Source organism: Pseudonaja textilis, chromosome 3, assembly GCF_049901715.1.
Source record: "Pseudonaja textilis isolate UNSWEBS1 chromosome 3, rPseTex1.2, whole genome shotgun sequence".
NCBI lineage: Eukaryota > Metazoa > Chordata > Lepidosauria > Squamata > Elapidae > Pseudonaja > Pseudonaja textilis.
In genome coordinates, this window is record NC_141992.1 from 46,926,341 (window position 1) to 46,941,082 (window position 14,742).

The window sequence follows — 14,742 nt, forward strand, 5'->3', positions numbered from 1 at the left end:
TTCTGTCAGCAACCATTGGGAGCAGAAAGTAGCCTTTCGACTCAATGTCAAATTATAAGTTTATATTTGAGACTGTCCATCTGATGAGAGGTGGGAGCAAAGCTCTTTTTCCACCTTATAGCCATGCTTACTTCATCAAAGACACAAGTTGTTCAGATTGTCCTTTGCGTGATCCTTGGATTATAGTAGTGTGATCACAGTTGCCTTAGACCAAGGATCTTCAAACTTGGCAAGTTTAAGATTTGTGGACTTCAACTCCCAGAATTCCAGAGCTAACCTGACTGGAAGAGGAATTCCGGGTATTGAAGTCCATATGTTTTAAAGCTGTCAAGTTTGAAGACCCCCCCCCCCTAGACATAGTTAAAACTCCACTCCTAACAGTAGATGTTACCTAGTTGGGTAATGAAATGTCTGCAAGGGGGGGAGCCCAAGCTCAAGAGAGGACCAAAGACCCCCCACAGTTGAACCCTGAGTTACAGATGTTTTCTATAGTTAAAACAGGCAAAGTGATACCTAAATGAAAGTAAATTTAATCTTCTCGAAGTTGGAATCTACCTGTTTCCAGATAACAGGCCAACTTAAAATGATCAAAGTGAGAAATGCTGGGACTGATAATTTAGCTATGCATGGGAGAAAACAAACCTCCTTTGCCTACTTTTAAAATTTGTCTTCCTTTCACCTCCATTAAAAACAATATGCACACGCCACAAATTAGGAGGCAGCTTGGTGCACTGAAGCACATGGAATAGAATAGAATAGAATAGAATAGAATAGAATACAATACAATACAATACAATACAATACAATACAATACAATAGAATTCTTTATTGGCCAAGTGTGATTGGACACACAAGGAATTTGTCTTGGTGCAAATGCTCTGTGTACATAAAAGAAAAGATATATTAGTCAAGAGTCAAGAATCATAACGGACAACACTCTTTGGTTAATGTGCTATTATCGCAAACGGATCTCCTTTATTTACGCGCATTCTTATCGGGATGTTTTTGCAGAATTAAGTGGGGTTAACTACTGCCAAAACAGCACATAGAAACAGCAGGGCTTATTCAGCAGGAGACGCTGCTTCGCGAGAGCTCTGGTCGTCATCCGGTTACGTCACTTCCGCTTTGGTTTCTTCTGGTAGAAGCGGGGGCAAGGAAGGCGGGTCTGGCTGGGAGGTCGCTGCAACGCTTCACAATCCGAGAGGAAACAACCCGGAGTTGTTGGGCGCCCTTGCTGCAAAAAACAACAACAACAAACAAAAACAAAAACCCCGACCCCCATCGTGCTCGGAGGCCGTGGCAAGCATGGGCGTCACCTGGTAGGGTATTTTTGTTGATGTTACGAAGCTGGTGGTGTCTTGGAACGCTTTGGCTTGAGCGCTTAAGGTGCCAGAACGAGGTTGGCGCCTAACCGAAGAGGATCTGGGATTGTAATACGTATCTTAAGCACTTCCAAGTAACGAGGGAGGCCATGGAACAGCCCGTGTAGCTGCAGACATTTTAAAGCAGCCCTGGCAACTTTAAGCCTGGCGGACTTCAACTCTCTTGAAATACCCTACCAGGTGACGCCCATGCAAGCTTGCCACGGCCTTCGAGCACGATGGGGGTCGGGGCTTTTGTTTTCGTTTGTTGTTGTTTTGCAGCAAGGGCGCCCAACAACTCCGGGTTGTTTCCTCTCGGTTGAAGTCCGCCAGGCTTAAAAGTTGCTAAGGCTGGAGACCCCTGCTTTAAAGAGACTTTTCGTACGGGTGGTGGTGGAATTTCTGATTTCTTTATCCTCTTGCTGTCAAGGAAATATTTATAACGCAGCCACCTGGCGAAATATTCTGGACTACCTCCCTTTGCCTTCAGTCTGCCCGTTTATAGAAGGTGGGGATCGTTGTCCGACACACCCGGAGGGCCCCTGGTGGTAATATCGAGGGCAATACCGAAGAAAAGGCGCGGCTAACGTGAGAAAGAAAAAAAAAATCCCCAGGAGACTCACGTTCCGTAGTTTTGTGATGGTTTTGACAACGATTATTTGCAGCAATGGTTAGCCCATGGTCGCATCTTCAGCCAACCTTCAAAAAGATGTCCAATTGTGGTGGTGGATTTCCTAAGTGTTCCGGGTATTTCCTCCTGAGTGTTTACATTTCCAGAAATAGAATTGTGAACCCACATCTGATCTTATTCTATCAAATCAAAGTTTTATATCTGAATCATTCCTTGATTGCAAAAATAAGTCTTACGTGCTACAACTTCGTTTAATATAGATTTAATAAGTAATCTGACTCTAAAACTGCTGTAAGAACAAATATATTTTATTTAAATTTTACATAGGCTATTGCTCAAAAGTAAACTATAAAACTAATAATATATACTTGGAAGGAAGCATGTTTAATGTCAGCTCCAAAAATGTTTTTGTGTAGTAATGTATTAGTAAACTGCATGGGGTTGTAGGTTTCACTGTTTTCAGTTTTGTTTGGACCAAACATAATTTTCTAAAATAAAGATAAAAAGCATTTGGGCAATGACAGTCTCCATATGGGTATCAGGCTATGGTTTAGATGGCATTTATGTTTAACAGGAAAATATTGGCAGCTTAAAATAGGGAGACAAGACTATAGTCACATGCTGTCTTTACCAGTTTGCTCTGAGTCCTACTGTATTATCTGAAGGGGTCTTACAGGTCAATGTATGCCTTACCTTGTACTTTAATTTTGATTCTTCAAGATCAAAAGGACATGGATGGGAAAGTAATGGGGGGGGGGTTCAAGTGAAGTCTCTCTAGGTCAGGGATCTTCAAACTTGACAGCTTTAAGACTTGTGGACTTCAACTCCCAGAATTCCTCCTCCAGTCGTGTTAGCTCAGGAATTCTGGGAGTTGAAGTCCACAAGTCTTAAACTTGCCAAGTTTGAAGAGCCTTGCTCTAGGTGAAGTTTCTTTAGGTAAACTATGTTTTCTTCCTATTCCTCAATTCATTCTCACAGGAAAACAGATAACAAGGACATAAGAAGCATAACAGTGATTTTGGACACATTTGGGCAACTGTGGCTTTCTACTACAGTGTGAAATGAGAAAATGTTATTGGCAAGTCAATGCGAACACAGGCAAAAATGTTTGGTAACAGCTAAATCAATCATGATTTGTCTGTTATTGGACATAGAGCATCTTGCCTATAGTTAGTACAGACAATGCTTAATGAAAGTGCTATTGTGATATAGACAGTCTTCTCATTTGATGCAGAGTAAGGATGCTCCATTTCTTACACTCATTTCCTTGTGTGTGTTGTCACCATAGCAATAAATATAGGTTTTTTGGAGGTATGCATGTTTTTCATAGTTAAAAAGTCATATTTCTTGTGCTAGTATATCTCAGATGCCAGTAACAGAGGGAAAAAGTGTTCAGCAAACAGTTGAAACCTTAACAAGAAAACTGGAGCTACTTGGTGCAGAAAAACAAGGAACATTTTGTGTGGATTGTGAAACCTACCATACTGCGGCGTCCACAATGGGCAGTCAAGGTGAGTTTTTTCTGCCTTCAAAAATTGGTATAGTCAGATCCTTCCAGTACATTTCTATTCGTTAATTGGAACATGGTAACATTTAAATGCATCTCAGCAAGTAACCTTATAGCCAAAAGTAACTGTAAAGTAACTTTTATCATGCAGAGTAACTTTCTGACATATAGTCATTAATCTTCAGATACTAATCGTGAACTAATTAGGTTATAAAGAAGCATGTTGGAAATCTAGTACTTTGTGTACATATATAATATTTTACCACACAATGCTGCCCTGTTAGCTGTTAATTTGGATACTTTACTGAAGCATTAAGGTTTCTGTGTTTTAGTTTCTTTGTCTTATCTCAGTCATATGAAGATGACATACTATTAAATTTTGGGCAACAAGAAAAGCTAATAGTTTAACAGCAATCTTGATATCTGACAGCAACACTGCATTTTTCCCAAGTCCAAAAACATGCTTGTCTGTTCAAATGCACCTGGTCAATATCAAGCTTTCTTACCTGGTTGCTAGAAATAATTATTTATTATATAACTTGGAACTGTAATTGATCACAAACAGTAGCAAGATATGGCTGAAAAATCAGTTTCAGTTTTGGGTTCCATCACTAGAAGTGTAGTTTCCTAATGACTGGAAAGAATAGTTCCGTTCTGTTTTATATTGGCCAGTAAACTCTTGTGTTACATAACCAGTTACAGGAACTGAATTTCACACATTTCTGTTTGATAGAATCCTTCCTAAAGAAGCCCAGTGAGGATAACTGTCTGGAAACTAAATCCTACAAGGAGAGACTAAAGGAACTGATTAAATATTCCTTGAGAAACAGTGACTGAAGAGGGAGGTATAATGCTGCTCTTCAAATATCTGAAGAGATGTCTCAGGGAAGAAGGCCATGATCATGTTAGAATATTAAAAATGAAATTATCTTAAGTTACAAAAAAACAAATTCTTTTTGATATTAGGAAAAAAAATCCAAATGGTAAGAGTAACAGTGGAACCAGTTACCAGTTCTTCTCTAGAAGCATTGAATCTAAACAACTGTTGGGAATGCTTTAAATAGGAATTTTGGTTAAATCAGAATTGAACTCAGTGATTTAACTGTCCCGTTATAAGTAGAATGCTATTTTAATGCTTTTCAGAACTGCTTATGCATTTTCATGCTTTCTTTATGTAAACAAATATGCTTTTCTTTTTAGTACCACTTTGTTTTAAAAGTTGCCTTCTGTGTGCTCAGTAGAGCAAACCGAATTAACCTAATTTTTATAAAATTTAAAACACTGCAGTATTAAAAACACTTATTTAGGGAGTGTTCCCCTGATCTGTATTAAAACAGATAGGCAGATAGTATTTTACCTGTTCTAGATGCTAGTTTTAAGGAAAATCATGTCAGGACCAGATATTCTGTTTAAACATTTGTTTATGTGACTGTCCACAGAATGTGCTGCTGCTTCTGTTGAAAATTAGTTTTCCTTAGGCCTAAAAGTTCACAGCAGAAAAAATCCTTTTTCTTTCACGTTATTTGGAAATAAGCTGTATGCTTGTTTGACAGATACATCCTTTACATTTAAGGCTAAAATCCATTCATCTGGAAGTAAATCCTTACTGCATGAAATCTCTTCCATGATTTGCTAAGATAACTTCCTTTCCTGGGTTGAATTGTTAAGCCTTGCAGATATTTATTAAGGTTCTGTGCAAGAATGATCCCAAAGTTTCCATTTTCAAGCACCTTAAAGTATGCTCACTAGAACAGTGGTCTCTAACTCTTGAGCTTGGCCTAGTACCAGGCGATGGCCTATTTGAAACTGGGCCTTGCACCCAGCACTTACACAAATGCAGCTGCGCACACAAGCATGCTCCCCCCCCCCGTTTGTTTCCCAAAGCTGGAAAGGTTGGGAACCAGTGCATTAGAATGTCAAAAGATTATATGTTAGATAAGATAAATGTTTCTCTAGCTTAGAATAGTGTTTCACGTAGTTGAATAATATCATTACATTTCACATAAATCCTCAGTGGCCATCAAATCTTTTATGGAGAAAGAATAAGATAAATATTCTGTGATATAATCAAGTGAAAGAGGGACAACGATGTTACAATTTTTCTGGTTCCTAAGAGAGAAAAAATAGTTCTCTGTTGTTTTGCTATTGTTTCAGGACAGACTGCCAAACTGATGTATGTGATGCACAATTCGGAATATCCCCTCAGCTGTTTTGCTCTCTTTGAAAATGGCCCATGTCTCATAGCAGATACCAACTTTGACATACTTATGGTGAAATTGAAAGGCTTCTTTCAAAATGCCAAAGGAAACAAAATAGAGAGCCGAGGCACTCGGTACCAGTACTGTGATTTTTTGGTGAAGGTTGGCACAGTCACCATGGGGCCCAGCGCCCGTGGAATATCTGTTGAGGTAAGGGTTGGCTGAAATAAATAGCATGATTAATATTTGGAATAATAGGAGCTTTTTATTTGAGATCATATCCTGAATGCTGCACATATAGTATAGCTAGTGAAAGGTGACCATAGTATGTTGGCTACATCTCTAGAATAGAGAACCTATCTTGATTAATACAGTATGAGTAAGCTTGAGATAAAACGAGTTTGTTTTGTGGCAAATGGACTAAAATATTCAAAACTGACATCTATGCCTTAGGATTAGCAGGGAATGTTTAATGTAGCATGGATATGATTAAAGCTGGTAACTTATATATTATTCTTATTTACTATAAAGTGTTATATGAGCCCAAATTGACAAAAGTCACCACCAAACTAAGAAAAAGTGAAATAATGATATAAATGTGAATGAGATTGCTCTGATCTTGTGGAGTAGAATATAAACGTGGAAGTGAAGATGTAGATTTAATCGTAATGAAAGCTGCCTAGAGTCTAAAATGTAGGTGACTTAAGTCAGTAAATAAATAACAGGGCTAAAAATTACAATTTTCAATCTTCTAGATCAGGAGCGTCTAATCTTGGCTCTTTTAAGACTTTTGGATTTCAACTCCCAGAATTTCCAGCACAGCCAGGATGAGAGTTCTGGGTGCATATGAAAATAGAAATTTGTAGGCTGATGATAGTTGAATTGGGGAGGGCGGGGGGGGGAAGGATTGCAACATTCCAAATGGATGGAATCCAGGGTTATTTCACTGACTTGACTGGATGGGTAAAAAAAAAACAAGATGAAATGACACAAAAAATACTGGGCTATTTAAATACCCAAGAATGAGCGGACATGTTTAATAAGTTTTTGCTCATAAAAAGGTCTTTTTCAAATACATGATTTAAGTCTATTCATGCATACAGAAAGAAAAGGAATGGATTGAAAAACACAAGTAATTGTTTGTATTGAAAGACTGAAATAACTGCAGGATACAAAGGTGACAAGAGGTTCTGAATATAGGACAAACCGTTCTTTTTATAACATCAAGAGTGTATCTTGGGAAAAGATGGACATAGAAGTAAAGGAAAAAGTAAAAGAACTGAGTGAAAACAGAATAGAATGCAGAAAGAGTGAGATGAGAATGATTGCCAGGAAAATACTGTACAATGTTCTAGATAAAAAAAAGTAACAGCAAAGGATGTAGTCAAAGAGCAAGAAACAATTAAGATCTTAAACAGCACAAAAAACAAAGAGCAATATTGATAGAAATAAAAACATTGTTTTGGATGTGGAAGAGAAGATTAAAGAAGGAGCCTCTAGAACGGATGGACCTAAAAATAAACACAATGAAATTATTTCAGATAAAGCAAAGTGAGAATGATGCCAGGGATGTTTTATAAATTATCATACTTTGGGCATATTATGTCAAGATCCAGTTCTGTAAACAAGACTACAGTATAATTCTGGGACAGATGTAAGGAAAAAGAAGAGAATGACTAACAGCAAGGTAGATAAATTCAATTACAGCAGCAATGGGTACAACATTGGAAGACCTGAAAGACCAGATTGGGGATAGATTGTAGTGGAGAAAATCTATCTGTGTAGTTGCTAAATCAGTCTAATAACTTATTGAGTGAATAGCTGTGAATGATTCACAGAAATTAAAAGATGTGTTATATCCTCTTGTTTCATATATTTAGGTATAAATGTATAAGGAATGCTTATGATAACATTAGAGATATACTGACTGGGATCTTGCATGCTCTTTCAATTACAAACAATCCCATGTTGTTAGTTAACAACTAAATGGTTTGTAGTGAATATAGGTGTAAGAATGTTTAAAAGTAGGAAACATGGAGAAATTTTAAGATATGTTGGTAGAGAGATACTGGGATACTATAGGTTTGTGGCAAGGAATGAAAGTTTGTGAAAGGACTGGTATTTTTTATTACATTTTTGTAGAAAATTTTTAAAAACTTACTTGCTATGAGTCATTTTATAAGATGCATATTTGCAATATTTTGAATCTTATCTGAAAGAAAGCCCTATATTTGTTTTGTCACAGGACAGCAATATGCTACATGCCCAAAGTTAAACATAACTAGACTTTGAGAACGTGTGTGAAAATTCCCTTTTCCTTCAAGTTTTCTAATTATTGTTAGCTATGGAGCTAATTATGATTGATTCATAATTTTATTTTTTTGTGGTTGTCAGGTGGAATATTGTCCATGTGTCGTAACCACTGACTGTTGGAACCTTGTAATGGAATTCATGCAGAGCTTTATGGGAAATCATGCTCCTGGTATCCCCTCTGTGTTCAATAATAAGCATGACAGCATCTACAATCCAGCTGATACAATAGTTCAATACATGGAACTTTTCAACAAAATTCGCAAGCAGCAGCAGGTGCCTGTGGCAGGTATGAGATGAAGTATCAGAAAATGTTCTTCAAGTAAGCAACCACTTTGTTGAATAGAAATTCAGTCCAGTGTTCTAGATGGTAGTTGTTACCCATCAAAGCAACACATCTCTGTTCTAAATATCTTTTTGTTGAAGATGAATACTCTCTCATATCAGACTCTCAGAAATCTGTGCCATAGTTACTTTGCCCTTGTTTTAGATTCAGGGAATCTAGTCATGGAAACCAATATCTGTACTGTTATACATAGGTTAAATTTTATATTAGTGAAAACATAGAATCTGTATGTATTGGTTTTAAAGATGTTGTTTGTCATTGTATTCTTCTGTCCAGTAGGTAGTACTTATTGTTTAGTTTGCATTTTGCTCCTGTAAAGCCTTTTTGTTAGTTCTCATATAAATATATCATTCTTCCCAATTAAAAAGTTATTAAAAGCTATTTTCTAATTAATTTAGTCAAGTCTTGATAAATTAAATTCAGAATTGTCAGTATCAGATCAATTCCATATAGACCAAACAACTTGACTGTGAAAAAAGTATATTTCAGTAATTGATTCTTATTCCCATCATATAAATAATCTGGTATAATTTAAAATGCAACCTGAGTTTTTTTATTCCTTGCACATGGGTAGCTGTTTAACTTGGAGAACTAGAGCATAAATATATTTGAAAAGAATGTTGGTCTTACCTGATATGTTTATTCTCTTTGGTGGTAAGAGAGTCCAAATAAGGATTAACTCTGTCTCCTAGCTGATTGGATTGAGTCTGTTAAAGGTACTTTGGCTCCACCTCTGTTGCTGGGTTTCCCCAGCTTTCAGCGAAGTCACATGACAGACTGGACTTGCCTCTGTAAGTGGGATAAGAACTAAACTCATCTTCCCCTGGCCTGCACCCCAGACCAGACGTACCCAGGGCGGGGCTGGACTCTCTTACCATCAAAGAGAATCAACATATCAGGTAAGACCAATGTTTTTTCTCCTTTGTGTGGTTGTGAGAGTCCAGGTAAGGGACATACCAAAGCTGGAGTGTCCAAAGGAGGGTCAAGTCTGGTCCTGGTCACACTGCTCTGTATGCATTCTCTGCAGAACTCATCTGTCAAACGCTGCATCGGCCGGTGCGAAGGCGTCCAAGCAGTAGTTTCTGATGAATGGAGAGGGTGAAGACCACGTAGCTGCCCGGCAGATCCTGCATGGCCCAAGCTGCCATTGTAGCCGCACTCCTCATAGAATGGGCTGTCACTCCATGAGGCAGTGGAAGAGACCTACTCTCTTAGGGTCTAGAAATGCAGGAACAGATCCACCTGCCCACAGTCGATGGTGTGAATTTACCACCCAATGTGGCTGTTGAAAAGACACGAACCCATTTTATGGAAAGCAGCAGTCCTCTAAATATAGCTCTTTAAAGCTCTACGGACATCAATCGTTTGCCACACCCGTTCTAATGCATGACCAGGGTTTGGACAGAAATTAGGCAGGATGAGTTCCTGTGCCCTGTGGAACCACAAATTGACTTTAGCTACAAAGGCTAGATACAACCTCAGGACCATCCTGTCCGAGTGAAAGATGCACAGGTCCTCACAAACTGACAGAGCCGCCAGCTCCGAGACCCTTCTAGCCGATGTTATTATGGAGACTAGCAGATCTTAGCGGTTCGAAGGGAGTGCAAGTAAGAGACTGTAATACTTTGGACAGGTCCCATGTGGGGTACCTGTGTACTACCGGAGGTCGAAGATTAGTAACTCGTTTAAGAAATCTGCGCACTGTAGGATTGTGTGTTAGGGAACCTGACTTCCCATAAGGCAGAACTGAAGATAAGGCCACTCCCTGCTGGCGAATTGTATTAGCTGAAAGTCCTTTGTTAAGGCCATTCTGCAGAAACTCCAAAATATTTGCAATAGGTACAGCTATAGGATTAAGTCCTGACTTAGAGCACCACTGACAAAAAGCCTTCCAAGTTGCATCATAAATACATTTTGTAGAAGGCCTTCTAGCAGCCTGAATAGTCTGGATAACTCTATCTGAAAGATTATCCCGCCTCAGAGAGCCCCACTCAAGCGCCATGAGGCTAGCTGTAGTCACTGTGGCTCCACATGAACCAGGGCTCCCTGATGCAGAGAGATCCTGTCTTGCAGAATTCTCCATGGCAGAGCAATGGATAAATTTACCGGGTCTGCAAACCAGGGACGGCAGAGTCAATAAGGCACCAGCAGGATGACCTCCGTCCTCCTCCAAAACCTTCCGGACCACCACTGGTAAGGGAAAAGGAGGAAAAGTGTACAAGAGGCCTGGAGGCCACCAGCTTTGTAGGGCATTGGTCCCCTCCACTCCTGAGGTGATGAATCTGGGGTGATGAATCTGGTGAAGAACCTGGGCAGTCAGGTACTGCTTGGGTTAGCAAATAAATCTACAACGGGTTGGCCGAACCTCCTTCTCATCTCTTGGAAAAGAGAGGGACCGTATGATCTCTTCTGGCTCTGCTGAGCCAGTCCACCTACACATTGTCTATTCCAGAGATGTGCTCTGCCCAAATATTTATGAGATGGTTTTCTGCCCAGCGGCCCAAGCATTCCACTTCCAACATGAGGGACCTGGACCATGTCCCCCCTTGTCAGTTTATGTGCGCCTTGGCGGCCACATTGTCATAATTAGAACATGAGCCCCCTCCACCAAATGTTGAAAACTCCTGAGGGCCAAATGAACAGGCCTCAACTCCAACCAGTTGATGTTTCTTCCTTGTTCCAGCCATGACCACTGCCCCTGAACCATTTCTGACCATAGATGCGTTCCCCATCCGGAAAGGCTGGCATTGGTCGTGATGATGAGCCTGATGGGCTCCTTGAATAGGTGACCTTTGCAGATCGCCCATGATTGCCACCACTGGAATGACCTTGTTACCGACCTCGGAATCCTGACCTTGAACAAGGAGTGACTCCTGCCTGCCCTCCCTTGGGGGCTTGCTGGAAGTCTGGGCCTCTGCCATTTTAGCCTGAAGGACAGGGAAGCATGTGCCAAAAGAGGAGGGGGTGGAAGGTGAATGCTGCAGCCCCCCCCCTCCAACCCCTACATGTGCACCAATGGATTTCTCCTTACCAGGTCTTCTGGCTTGATTCTGGCCGTGCAATGCCTTTAGCTAAGCTCTGGCCACACCCTGCTGGAAATCCTGTCCTGGCCTTGCTAGTGCCTTGTCATGCCAGAAGAGAGCCAAGAAATCTGTTCAGGCCCTGATCAATCTGGGTCAGGCCCTCCAAGGCTGCGATACTTGATCCTTTCCCTCAGTGCTGGGTCGCTTCCCCCAGCACTGGCACTAGCAGCAGGAGCACAGGCTGATCAGCTGTGAAGCAGGCTGATCCTCCCACCGATCCATGTTCACCACTGACTACACAGCCATGGCCTGCACGTCTGCAGCCCTGCACGCCGCTTTTCCTCAGGCAGCTCCAACAATGGAGCAAAAAGCCTGCAGCACCGACCTCTTCTTTATCTCCAAATTCTCCAAAACACACTCTTTGCAAAACTGAAAATACAAGAGGTTAAAAGACACGTCCGTCCTGGCTGAGGGACTAAGTCAAAATCTGGGGAAAGCCAGCAACAGAGGTAGAGCTAAAGTAGCTTTGACAGACTCAGTCCAATCCGCTAAGAGGTGGAGTTAACCCTTACCTGGATTCTCGCAACCACACAAAGGAGAAAGAAAGGTTCAGTTTTAAAATTCTAAAGTCGTAAACATGTAAATTTTCATCAGGATTTTATATGGATAACTTTATTCAACAGTCAAAGTCTATATGGTCAAAGTAACGACTGTTATTTTGTAACTGATTTCAGAATGTAATAACTTTTTTCTGTCTATGCATAATAAGCATTGTCCTACTGAAAGTGAGAGTAAACATTTATTTGAAGTTTTGGTTTTGTGCTCAAACACTGCAGCTGTTAATTGTATTTGGTCATTAATTCTTTCTTTTTCCATTAGAAAACATTAAAACTATATAAAATTAAAAATTATGGTCAATATTATTGATTGGCTCAAAACAATTATTGCCCAAATCATTCGTGATGTTTTTATTGGGTAAGCAACTGTCATTTTTAAGTCTATATATTAAAACATTAAAGTGCCTAGAAATGTTTCTCAGTATTTTTAACCTTACTCATTGGCTATGAGCCCAGAAAGATTTGACAAATTGTTAATATATGCAGAAAATTGTCTGCATTGTAAGCAAATGAATAATTTTAACATAAGAAAATTGAATCTGATCGATGAACCATATCCAACTTTAATATGTTGTGACTTTTGTGATTGCTGATGAACTGCAGGCAATAAAGACTGAAGACTCAGGCCTTTGGGTTGTTGATATTGTGCATTTAAAGGAGTTAAATATCTGTTCTAAATGTATATACATGGAAGTAAAACATTAAAAGTTACAAAGACTGAAGAATGGGACTTACATGTACATAGAGCTTGCTTTTTGCCTTTCTAGCCAGACTGCCTTTGTAAACAAAGTCATGACACTCATATTTATTATGATCTGGACTCCAGCTTTTATATTCCAGTACGTAAAGGTATCCCAAATATTATTTCATTACATTGCTTTGGATAGTTTTACATTTTAAGACATGATATAGAAACTTTGCTCAGCTAACTACCTATTTGATCCTTGGTCCTAATGGCTTATTAGATCTAGAATGGGGAGCGTCTGGGTCAGGAGATTTAAAAAAAATACTTACAAAAAAAGAATCATTACATCCTCATCAAAGACTGTAATATAATAGAGGAGAAATTGGCCTAGAAACTTGTGGTCAATATCTTCTTTCTGGGTCAGATGTTAAATAAAGGGTGGTTGATCAAATCCGGTCAATCTTGGATGAAAGAGGTTTATTACAGTTACTGCTGAGTCACCAGACAGTTTTTTCAGTACCTTAAGACCATAGTATCCTTTTGATACCATGAATGAATTTGTTATTCTTCTACTTGCTGATTGGGAGGATGGTATTCAAATGCAGAGCTGTTTTATCCTCCATCTGTATATAATCTACATTTGGTTTCTCAACGTTGTGGAACTTCCAGATGTGAGGATTTCTATTCCCAGAATTCTCCAGCCAGTATAACCATTACTGAGAATTCTGAGTTTAAATTAAGAGGCCATATGTCTGAACATGATTGGGAAATGCTTAAATTGCTGAGCATATCCCAAGATTTATACTAAAATATCATCAGTATGCTGATAACATGCTACTCTATCTGATTTTCGTCTGATCTGGAAAAGGTTTTGAAATACTTAGACTGGATGCAGATCAACAAATTGAAATTTAACTGGACAAGGCATACCAGTAGATGGTTATTATGTCTGGCTGGGATATTCTAAAAAATGTTGTATTTCTACCAAAATGTCTATGGAGATTCTCAGTAATCCAGGTCATGATTATTTAGAACCAAAGAAGCTTCTTGGATGAGAAGGAAAATGTTTTCAAGGGGAAAAACATCCCAAGAAAGTCCAGTTGCCATTTGAAAAGCACCATTGAGATATTTCCTTAAAGTATCAAGTTTGTGTTCTGGGGTGCTTCCAGATTTCTTCAGCAATTACAGGAACAAGTAAACTCTAGTACATAAAAGCTTTAAGCATTTATAATCTTCTTTGCACAGGCGTGGTCTCAATTTTAATTATATACAGCCTGGTAACTTCCAACTTCCCCTTTAGACCAGGGAGCTTTGCTGGCTGAGGAATTCTGGGAGTTGAAGTCAATAAGTTTTAAAATGGCCAAGGTTGGAGACCCCTGCTCTAGACTATTGATATAATGCAGCATATGTGAAGATGGTCTGGAAACTTGATTCTAAAAATTATTGGAACTAGATTCTATTGTTGGAATTCAGCGTTCCATGCAATATTTTCTATATTTATGAAGGGCAATAGATACAGAGATAATTAGCAAAAATATACTTACTTTTATTTCATTTCATTTTAAATTTTACATTTTTACCTTGTGTAAAAATGATTATTTTTATTGATAATCTATTGATTATGATGATTTTCTTTAAAATGTCACTTCCTTTGCCTCTCAGTTATTCTGATGGTTTTATTTTTTCTTCCTAAATCCTTTAACTGTACCTGTTAACCAGCAAGGCGTTTTTCACCAAGATGAGAGACAATTCAAGATTAGGAAGAAAAAAGGGTTGTCTTCTTTTAAAAAAAGTGCTCATTACTTTACAAATAGACAAATTAAGCAGTCTGAATGGATATGGCCAACAAGGGAAACTGAGTCTATTGAAGATGCCCTTTACACATTTGGGGCCCCAGACCTGGGGGCATTGGCAAGTTTTTAAGGCTTTATTAAAAGACAACAGAGTCCCTGGCACTCTAATCTCTGAGGGAAGGAGGTTTTCAAGAGCAGAGATTTATACCAGAGAATAATATAATCAATCTAATATAATGTTAATATCCAGGAAAAGGTGTTCGAATAGGAT

At 39.1% G+C, this 14,742-nt stretch overlaps 1 protein-coding gene across 10 annotated transcripts; it reads left to right on the top strand.

The window, feature by feature from the left end:
* The first annotated feature begins 1,127 nt into the window (after positions 1 to 1,127).
* Positions 1,128 to 12,618, top strand: MED20 (mediator complex subunit 20). 10 transcript variants are annotated; one of them, XM_087929510.1, is made up of 5 exons: positions 1,128 to 1,319; positions 3,349 to 3,503; positions 5,654 to 5,907; positions 8,092 to 8,296; positions 9,381 to 12,618. In XM_087929510.1, the coding sequence occupies exons 1-5, from the start codon at positions 1,306 to 1,308 to the stop codon at positions 9,437 to 9,439; spliced, it is 687 nt and encodes a 228-aa protein (XP_087785636.1). In that variant the 5' UTR covers positions 1,128 to 1,305; the 3' UTR covers positions 9,440 to 12,618. The 10 variants fall into 10 exon arrangements, with proteins under 10 accessions (XP_087785636.1, XP_026571354.1, XP_087785634.1 ...); XM_087929508.1 differs by lacking the exon at positions 1,128 to 1,319 and adding an exon at positions 1,326 to 2,108; XM_087929511.1 differs by lacking the exon at positions 1,128 to 1,319 and adding an exon at positions 1,326 to 2,031.
* The last annotated feature ends 2,124 nt before the right edge of the window (positions 12,619 to 14,742 follow it).

Excerpts from the sequence above, each read along its gene's own strand:
- MED20 (XM_087929508.1), top strand. The coding sequence starts at position 2,029 with ATGGTTAGCCCATGGTCGCATCTTCAGCCAACCTTCAAAAAGATGTCC. Across the intron at positions 2,109-3,348 it reads GGATTTCCTAAGTGTTCCGG|TATATCTCAGATGCCAGTAA; the intron begins GTATTTCCTCCT and ends TTCTTGTGCTAG. Across the intron at positions 8,297-9,380 it reads GCAGCAGGTGCCTGTGGCAG|AACTCATCTGTCAAACGCTG; the intron begins GTATGAGATGAA and ends CATTCTCTGCAG.